The 10,159-nt window shown below is 43.1% G+C and overlaps 1 protein-coding gene across 2 annotated transcripts; it reads right to left on the bottom strand.

Annotated features, from left to right (window-relative positions):
- Positions 1-243: 243 nt before the first annotated feature.
- On the bottom strand, positions 244-9,651 carry LOC133954032 (NLR family CARD domain-containing protein 3-like). 2 transcript variants are annotated; one of them, XM_062388288.1, is made up of 7 exons: positions 9,567-9,651; positions 8,845-9,030; positions 8,625-8,744; positions 5,936-8,167; positions 3,853-4,026; positions 3,143-3,316; positions 244-1,034 (listed from the first exon to the last, which is right to left on the bottom strand). In XM_062388288.1, the coding sequence occupies exons 4-7, from the start codon at positions 7,534-7,536 to the stop codon at positions 1,016-1,018; spliced, it is 1,968 nt and encodes a 655-aa protein (XP_062244272.1). In that variant the 5' UTR covers positions 7,537-8,167; positions 8,625-8,744; positions 8,845-9,030; positions 9,567-9,651; the 3' UTR covers positions 244-1,015. The 2 variants fall into 2 exon arrangements, with proteins under 2 accessions (XP_062244272.1, XP_062244273.1); XM_062388289.1 differs by lacking the exons at positions 8,625-8,744; positions 8,845-9,030; positions 9,567-9,651 and having other exon boundaries at positions 5,936-8,272.
- Positions 9,652-10,159: the final 508 nt, after the last annotated feature.

The raw sequence follows: 10,159 nt of genomic DNA, 5'->3' as shown, positions 1-10,159 counted from the left end.
GTCCTCGGGTCAGTTTTCTATTAAATATGGTAAAATGTTTATGAAACAGTTTCCTCAGAGACTTAAAGATGCTCTGCTCTTCATCGACTCTTCTTCATTCTGTAAATGTCTCAATTCACTTTTCTTCTGGTGGTTTCCATTATGTCAAACTGGTGATTTTGTTCTTGTACCTGCACCAAGGACGAGATGTTTCCACCAGTTTGTTTGAAGAGGAAAGAAAAGCTGAGTCATGATTCCAGTGAAGTCGGTGGAAGGATGTTTATTGAGCATTAAAGCAGAGACAAGTAGAAACAGAACTTTTCTCTCTGACATGTTTTTCTTCTCGTTACATCTGGTTTGTCACAGAGGAAATGATCCATGTGTTTGACTCATAGACTGAATATAAAGGCTTTGACTGGGATGTGCTGCTGTTATACTGCAGCGCCACCTGTGGGTCAAAAGTAGAAAAGCAGAAATGAAAACGTCCCATTTTTAAGTCCAGAGTTTTGATCTTTTGTGTCAAAGACAAAACTCTGATTTTAAATTCAAAGTGATTTCAATGTGTTGAACTTTGTGTTGAACTAAATCAATTTGTAACGTGAATCCAGGAACTTTAAGATCATAGACAAACATATACACAGAATGTGGTTCTACACACATGGAGACACACTGAGGGACAAAGGTGGACAATAATAAAGACAAACTTAAACACACTGTATGTGAGTCTTTATAGAGGGTTTATATATTCTGCTTGTGTTGTGTCGTTTCAATAAACACATTCTTCATGTGAATAAACACAATCGGGGCAAGAAGGTTGCTGGTTTGAATCCGGTTCAGATGGGGTGTTGCTGTGTGGAGTCTGCATGTTCTCCCCGTGTTTTCTCCAGGTGCTCCGGCTTCATCTCACAAACACATGCAGATTAGGGGTTGTGTAGATTGGAGACTACACACAAGCTGCTGCTGCTTCAGCCTCTGGATCCTCAGGACACAGCTCAGCCTCCGTCCACACACACTGTCCTCTTCACTCTTTCCTCCACTAAGATCCCCTCCTCCACCTGTTGAGAGAAGAAGACATCAGTGTCACAGAGACTCACTTCATCAGCTGTGAGTCAGTGATGCAGCTCATCCAGTAGAAAGAGCAGCAGGGACTTCAGTCCTGTTCAGAGGTGAAGCAGCTTCCTCTCTGCTTCATGTTCACGTGTTGGAATTGGAACCCACATGGAGGGTAGGTGCACACTGGACCAGTATAACCCAGATTCGAAGGGAGGAGTAATTAACAGGAATCAGACACCAGAATTAGCAACCAGAACACAGAGTTAAGTTTAAATCAAAACAATTGTATTAACACACAAAATATTTACAACATTGCCGGCATTCAGTTTAGTAAAATTAGAAATGTCTTTTGAAATGGGTGCACCCTGAAAATAAAAGTAATCCTCAAAAAATAGGATGTTCTGCTAGATTCAACTGTCCTTTGAGGTTCTTCCCCACAGTCCTACCACACTGACAGAATGATGAATACTGGAAGCGCTCCTCAATCCAGGTGCTCAACACGGGTGGCTCGCCATCTCCCTCGTCAGGGAGAGATTCCAATCCAACTCAAAGTTCAAGGGTATCCAGAAAACCCAGCCGGGAAAAGAAAAGAATAAACGGTGCTCTAAGCTGCTCTCCAGGTCCTCTCAGTAGTTGATAAACTTCTTATGGGCTCAAACATACTCTAACTTCTCTTCGTTCAGTATCGAGTACCAGTAGCAGTAATATCGCTCCGTAATTCCAACTTCTCCACTTCTCATCAGGCTCCGTCTGTCTCCACACTCGACTGCACCTCTCTGACTCGAGTGAGGAGGCGGGACTTAGAATGTTTTACACCAATAACATGCAGTTATTTCACTTTGAACCAATAGGCTCACTTGTGGTCAAGTTTTTTTGACAGGTAGAACACTTCCTGAGCAAAAAGGAAATGACTTAATAATAATAAATTAAATACAGAAGAAATAAAACAGAATTGTTAATTAAATGAAAGGAATTCTCAGTAAGGAGGAAATATAAATAATACTATAAATAAGTGTTTTGGTAACAACTGGTTTTCCCAGAGGGTGACAGAATGAACACGCTAAGAGCTCAGTGTGTGTCCTCTGCATGTCAAAGTGCAGAGTGGACACCTGAGAGGTGGATTTACTGCTGTTACAGGTGAAGCCATGTTTCACTGTGTGTTGATGAACATCTGCTTCTGACAAACTGGGACCAGAGGAGACAGATGGACCTCAGCAGAGGTTCTGCTCTGTATAAAGAGCTCCTGGTTACCATGTGATGAGGAGAGGCTTCAGTCCCACTGATCTCAGATGTGACAAAGATCCACCTGATCAGTTCTTCACTGATGAAGTGAGAGGACAAACTGTCTCAGATCAGGTGAGGACGACACCGTCTCTGTCCCTCGTGTGAGGCTGTCAGCTGTGGTCCAGCTTGTGTAAGTTACAGCGCCCCCTGGTGGCATCTGGTAAAAATATATTACGTGACCACAACATAACAACGTGTGAACGAGATAAATAACTCGAGACCACGAGATCTGAATCTGTTGTTTACTAACAAGACGAGTGGAAGACAAGAAGACACACACTGTCTCACTGTCTCTGAGGACACACACTGTCTCACTGTCTCTGAGGACACACACTGTCTCACTGACTCTAAAGACACACACTGTCTCACTGTCTCTGAGGACACACACATGGACCTGTCTCCAGGAAGCTGACTGAGGTCCTCTGGTGTTTTGGGGACGGGATGGGTCTGGAGACATTGAGATGTTCTGGGTGAGTTAGAGATCAACTGAACCAACCAGACGTTGATTTAAACTTCCCTTATCCGTCCCTTTAAGGAGAGTGTGCACCACACAACAGTGTAGAGTCACTGTGGTCAGTGGGCGGAGCTTCTATACGGGTTGATCTCCAACTTAACCTGGAGCAGGTAAGCTGTCATCAGAAGTTACCATGGTGATTTACCTGGTTTAGAAGTGGACGAGCTTCGTAGAACTGAAAAAACTAAACCTGAAGTTAACCTGATATCCACAAATCCTGCTTGGTAGCACAGACCCTGGATCTGTGATACTGACTGTGTTTAGTAACATACTGATGAAAGCAGCGTGGACTGACTCCAACCATCTACTGACCTCAGAGTCTCCAGTCGACAGGTTGGACTCTGCCGTAGATCAAGAAGCTCCTTCACTCCTGAGTCCTTCAGGTCGTTGTATCTCAGATCCAGTTCTCTCAGATGAGAGGGGTTTGACCTCAGAGCTGAAGCCAGAGAAGAACAGCTGATCTCTGACAGACTGCAGACATTCAACCTGGATAAAGAAATATGAATATTAGAATGTGTCCTCCTGTTGTTGTGGATCGTCATCATGTGAACACAGACTCTCAACATGCTGCTGACCTCAGTCCAGTCTGTGACCTGAAGATAAATATCAGATCAGACATGTTGGACCATTGTTTCATTCATCACCTTCTTCTCTGTGTGTTGGTCACTGAGCAGGTTTGTGTAATTAAACACTGTTTAAAGTAGGTATGGCTCCTGATGTCACTTCCTGTTTGTTTCTATACATATCAACTTTCCAACGTGTTTCAATAAGAATGTGTCTTATTTTGAAAACCTGAGGAGGACGAGTGCTCGGCCTCAGTCCACATGTTATTTACTGACACTTGCTTAGTGATCAGGAGCAGGTGAGTGCAGGTGAATGGAGTTGATGAGGTGGACGTGACTGACAGGCTGGGTGAGTGACAGATGACTGAGGGACAGTGAGCAGAGCAGAACTGAGACAATTTAAATAAATAATGACCCAATAAGAAAGAAAGTCTGAAAAGTGAAGAAGGATTTAAGGACCTCAGAGTCTCCAGTCGACAGTTTGGACTCTCCAGTCCAGAACACAGCAGCTTCACTCCTGAATCCAGCAGGTCGTTGTTACTCAGATCCAGTTCTCTCAGATGTGAGGGGTCTGACTTCAGAGCTGAGGCCACGACTTCATAGTGAATCTCTGAGAGGTGACAACCCACGAGTCTGTAATTAAAGAAAATATAAAATCTGTGAGAATTAAACCAGAAAACACAACATTCATACAAAACGTGATCATGTGACCCTCACCCTGGTAAATCCCCTCTTTGTTAAAAACTCCTCAAGAGAATCCTTTCAGATTTGGTTCAAGCGTTCATTCAGACTAACAGAGGAACTCATTAGACTCAGGTGATCAGAGGTCAAAGGTCAAGGTCACAGAACATGTTCATGGCCTCTTGAACATGATATCTCAAGTCTGTCTTCAGGGGATTTCTTCACATTTTGACCCAAAGATAAACTGATTAGATTTAAGTGGTCAAAGGTCAAAGGTCACAGTGACCTCATGTTGTGACCTCTTGCACTGTTTACCCTGTACAACACTCCGCTCCATATACTGGAACACTTACTCCACATCATATGTGTTATGTGTTAATATAAACCATATTGATACTATATATCATTTTATACAATAATATTGTCTTTTGCACACTCTGTCTATATATTCTTACACTCATATTATATTATATCATCTATTGTATAGTCAAATACCTATATTTATACCTCTAATATATATCATATTATATCATACTCTTTGTATATTCTTTGTATATATAAGTCTATATACACATATTTATACATGTGTACATGTTGTTATTATTATTATTATATTTACTATTATTATTATATATACTGTTGCTGCCATTACTACTATATACTGCTATTATATTGGTATAATTACTATTGTAGTATATTCAGCTCTAACATGTGTATATACAATGATGGCATGCTACCCTCTTAAGTTTTGAGTTTGAGTTATTCGTCCCCTCCTTGGAATGATCTTTGACCTATCGTACAGTATCTGACCTGCCAAGGGAGGAGCAAAGATCTAGAGGTTGACTTTAACTTGAAGTTACTAAAAACATGTCCAAATTTAGGCATAGACCCTATGTGCTACGTCATTTTATCTATAGTTCTGTTGTAAACAACTCCTCTTTAAAAGGTCTTGCCTGGCGGAGGCGAGCCAGATTTTCACTATCTGGCCTTTGTGATTTCTCCGGGCATACCATGGAGCCCGTCTGACCTGTGAAACTTCTGTGTAATAAATTCTGTTATGCTGCAAGTTCTGGGTCCGCGTCTCCTCTCTTCAAACACCGACTTCGACAAGACACTGCTGCTTGAAATACGACACTATCATATATAAATATATATTATGTTATATTATATTATATACTATATATACTGTACTATTTTTATATACTGTCTAATAATAACATTTCCATCATATCATCAGTACTATTACCATCATCTTGCCACTGCACCTTATCTACCTATTTACCTTGTGTTTCTGTTTTTATTCTTTCTAACTCAATATTTTTTATTTTATTCTATTGTATTGTATTTTATTGTATTCAAATGTACTGGCTGCTATGACGACTTAATTTCCCCTCGGGGATGAATAAAGTAATTTATCTATCTATCTATCTTGTTCTGAAGTCAACATGTCAAGAACCTGGAGGGACAGACACTGCACTGGTTGGTGGTGGAGGACAAACGCAGGGTGGGAACTCTGGCTTGACAAGAAAGAAGAATAAACTATATTTCCTACTTCTTCAGTTTCAAGGAATGTACATAATAATAATAACTTTATTGAACACATACACACACACACAAACAAAAACGCACATACACACACGCACACACACACACACACACACAAACACACACACACACACACACGCAAACACACACACACAAACACACACACACACACAAACACAAAGACACAAACACACACAAACACACAAACACACACACACACACACACAAACACACACACACACACACACACTGAGTGTATTTGAAGAAGGACTCATCTCCACTGATTGAACATGTTATTGATCATGTCTGGACTCACCGAGCCTTCCTGCAGTTCCTCACAGCTGGGATCAGTCTCCATCGACCCTGGTCTGATGTGTTGATCTTCATCAGGTCCAACTCATCCAGAACCTCCTCTGACATCTGCAGCATGTAGGCCAGAGCTGAGCAGTGGATCTCAGAGAGTTCCTCCTCTGAAATGTTATTTGACGTCAGGAACTGTTGCATCTGCTGATGAACTGAGTGGTCGTTCATCTCAGTCAGACAGTGGAAGATGTTGATGCTTCTGTCAGGAGAAATGTCATCACTCCTCATCTTCTTCAGGTTGTTGATGACTCTCTGGATGATCTCTGGATTGTTCCCTGTCCGACCCAGCAGGCCTCCTAAAACTCTCTGGTTGGACTCCAGACTGAGGCCGTGAAGGAAGCGAACAAACAGGTCCAGATGACCATTTGTACTGGTGAGGGATTTCTTCATGGTTCTCTTCAGGAGCTCATCCAGGTATGAGGTACTGTATGTGTTCTTAGATGCTCCCAAGAAGTTGTTGAGTTCTTCTGTGTTCCTCTCGGTGTAACAGTGGAACATGTAGACTGCAGCCAGAAACTCCTGAACGCTCAGATGAACAAAGCAGTAGACACATTTCTGGAAGATCACACACTCTCTTCTGAAGATCTCAGTACAAACTCCTGAGTACACCGAGGCCTCTGGGACATTAAGACCACACCGCTCCAGGTCTTCTTGGTAGAACATGATGTTTCCTTCCTCCAGATGTTTAAGTGCCAGCCTCCCCAGCTTCAGGAGAATGTCCCTGTCAGCCTCCGTCAGCTGCTGCGGAGTCGTCTCATGTCCCTCACCGTACTTGTTGTTCTTCCTCTTTGTCTGAACCATCAGGAAGTGTGAGTACAGGTCAGTCAGGGTCTTGGGCAGCTCTCCTCTCTGGTCTGTGGTCAACATGTGCTCCAGAACTGTAGCACTGATCCAGCAGAAGACTGGGATTTGACACATGATGTGGAGGCTCCTGGACGTCTTGATGTGTGAGATGATTCTGCTGCACAGCTCTTCATCACTGAATCTCCTCCTGAAGTACTCCTCCTTCTGGGCGTCAGTGAAGCCTCGTACTTCTGTGACCCTGTCAACACATGCAGGAGGGATCTGATTGGCCGCTGCAGGTCTGGAGGTTATCCAGACGAGAGCCGAGGGAAGCAGATTCCCCCGGATGAGGTTTGTCAGCAGCACGTTGACTGATGACCTCTGTGTGACCTCAGACACAAGCTCCCTGTGGTTGAAGTCCAGAGAAGGTCTGCTTTCATCCAGGCCGTCAAAGATGAACAAAGGTTTACAGACAGCGAGCGTCTCTGCAGTGAGCTTCTGTAACGCTGGATGGAAAACATGGAGCAGCGTGAGAAGACTGTGCTGCTGGTCCTTCACCAGGTTCAGCTCCCTGAACGAAAGCACAGCCAGCAGACCCACATCCTGGTTCTCTAAACCCTCTGCCCAGTCCAGAGTGAACTTCTGCACCGAGAAGGTTTTTCCAACGCCAGCGACGCCGTAGGTCAGGACGACTCTGATGCTGCTCTGCTGGTCAGTGGAGGCTTTAAAGATGTCGTGGACCTTGATGGGAGTGTCCTGGAGGATCTTCATCTTGGAAGCCGTCTCAAGCTGCCTCACCTCATGTTGAGTATTAACCTCTTCACTCTGTCCCTCTGTGATGTGGAGCTCAGTGTAGATCCTGTTGAGGAGGGTTCTACTTCCTGTTTCATCACTTCCTTCAGTCACATGTTCACATCTCCTCCTCAGACTGAGCTTATGTTCATCTGAAACCTCCTGCAGACCACGATCTGCTGAAAGACAAGAAACAATGTGAGAGACAGAGAATCTGAGAATCTGCTGATTGTTTTCATCAGATACAGAAAAACTACAGAAAATAAAAGCTTTTTAACTTTGTGCTTTTCTAACGATGTTAAATGTTGATGCTGTATGAGGGAACAAAATAAAACCACATGTGCTGTTGTCAGAAGTGAAGACATCAGCAGACACATGTACAGTGCTGCTCTGACCGGCTGTCTGACCTCCAGCTCCTGTTCTGGATCTTTTGCCACACTGGGGACAGGAGGAGTCTCCTGAAGAACCAGACTGGTCCCAGTATGAGGTGATGCACTGTCTGCAGAACCAGTGTCCACAGCTGGTGGAGACTGGATCCTTCAGGACGTCCTGACACGAAGCACAGCAGGACGACTGCTCCTCCTCAGAAACATGACTCCTCTTCCTCTCCCTGTGAAGACATGTCCTGATAACTCACATGTCACAGTCACAGGTTGTCATCACTTCTGTCAAGGAGGTTTTGTTTTCACCCAGTATGTTTATGTGTTGGTTGGTTCGTTAGTGGGATTATAAAAAACAACAGATTACCAATAAACTAGGTGGAAGATTGTGGTCTGTGAACCAGATCGGGGGGGGGGGGGGGGGGGGTCCTCTTTCACAGACATGTTCAGAGGACTGATGTTTACCAGTGTGTGGAATTTGGTGCAGATCCAAATCCAAATGAGTCTCTAGTGGATTTCAAAGTGGTTTCATAAGGAGCGTGTTGGTTCTTGGTGGAGGTCTGAGCTCTTTGAGTGATTCTGAGAGATTAGTCACCAACTTCAATGTAGCTGTGTCCTAATGCAGGGGCCACACTAGAGGAAACTAGATCCTCTTCAGAGCAGGTCCCAGTAGAAACAGTCTCTTACTCTGTGTGTGAGGGTCCAGGTTCATTACTGAAGTCTAGAGGAGGATCCATGGACTGGTCACTCTTCAGAGACAGACAGCTGGACCCTGGAGACTCTGCTCTCAGTCTGTGGTCCTGACCTCTGCAAACACAAACATGTTTTTATTCAGAACACATCATTCACTGGTTCATTCTGTGAGGATTCAGTTTGGAGCTTCACATGTTTGTAGCAGGTCTCTTACTTTGTGTGTGAGGGTCCAACTTGCTTTGAAGTGTCCGAGCCCATGTTTCACCGGCTGCGGCTCAGTTGTGGTTCAGGCCACGCTGCTCTTCTAGATATTCAAGGTCTGGTGTATTTCCTCTGGTTCTGTGCTCAGTTTACAGCAGAACACAGTGAAATGATCTTTCACACCAGTTTCAATGTTAATCTGTTGAAAACATCACAAACACAAATAACACTTCCTGTAGCCGACCCATTTCAAAATAAAAGCACTCCAGCGTTTCTGTCGACTGAATCAATTAATTTATTTTTATTGTGAAATAGATGCAGAGCTTCATAGTTTGTAGTACTGGTATTTATTTGAGTACACAGGACTTCTTATATACAAGGAAATACAGTGATCACATCAGAAACCTCAGGAAGGACAAGAGTCTCTCTCTCTCTCTCTCTCTGTACCACTGTAAGCGAATTGCTTCACTTTCTGTTTTCCTGTCCCAGCAAGGACACACACACACACACACACGCTCAGGTGACTGTAACGTATGATTGTGAAAACACGTTGTGTTATTAAACACTTGATGAACAGATGAAGATAAAAAGTGAAGCTGTGAGTTAACTCTGTTAATTAGTCCTTTGAAGGCTCTTTGATCCAGACCTGCTGTTCACATCTGTCTCTGGATCCAGTGAAAAACACTGACTGTAAAATAATATGAATGAATAATATAAATGTAGCTGAACACTCACCAGCCTCAGACTTCACGTCTCCTCCTTCTGCTCCTTGAAGTTAGAACGAGTCTGAACACTTTCACTTTCACTGGAGGCTCCTCCCCCTCTCTGCAGTTACTGGAAATCACCTGACTCTGTGTGTGTGTGTGTGTGTGTGTGTGTGTGTGTGTGTGTGTGTGTGTGTGTGTGTGTGTGTGTGTATGTGTGTGTATCATGGAGGAGTGTCCGTTGCAGGGTCGGGACATATGCTATGATATGACATGAAAGAGCCGTCCCCTCATCATCAGAAAAACACAACACGCACAGACATCAGAGGGATGGTTTCAATATTGATCATAAGAAATAAGCCTGTTTTAATTAAGTCCATGTAAAATAGAAAATAATAATTAGATGAAACCACAAAATTCTCATCCGGGATATTTTGTTCATTTTTGTTATGATATGCATATATGAATAATTTACATTTGTATAAATGTGTTATGTTTATGATACTTATAAACTATACTTGATGAAGACTTAGTAATATAACTTTAAAGATTTAAATCTATAACCGTCATCAATTAGTTTCATTATGTAACTTCAGCTTTGTCATTTTGAGGAAATACCCATGT

Source organism: Platichthys flesus, chromosome 5, assembly GCF_949316205.1.
Source record: "Platichthys flesus chromosome 5, fPlaFle2.1, whole genome shotgun sequence".
NCBI lineage: Eukaryota > Metazoa > Chordata > Actinopteri > Pleuronectiformes > Pleuronectidae > Platichthys > Platichthys flesus.
The sequence above is the reverse complement of the archived record's forward strand: the minus strand, read 5'-3'. Positions and strand labels throughout refer to the sequence as shown.

Excerpts from the sequence above, each read along its gene's own strand:
- LOC133954032 (XM_062388288.1), bottom strand. The coding sequence starts at position 7,536 with ATGAAGATCCTCCAGGACACTCCCATCAAGGTCCACGACATCTTTAAA. Across the intron at positions 4,027-5,935 it reads AGGAACTGCAGGAAGGCTCG|ACTCGTGGGTTGTCACCTCT; the intron begins GTGAGTCCAGAC and ends CTTTAATTACAG. Across the intron at positions 3,317-3,852 it reads TGTCGACTGGAGACTCTGAG|GTTGAATGTCTGCAGTCTGT; the intron begins GTCCTTAAATCC and ends TTCTTTATCCAG.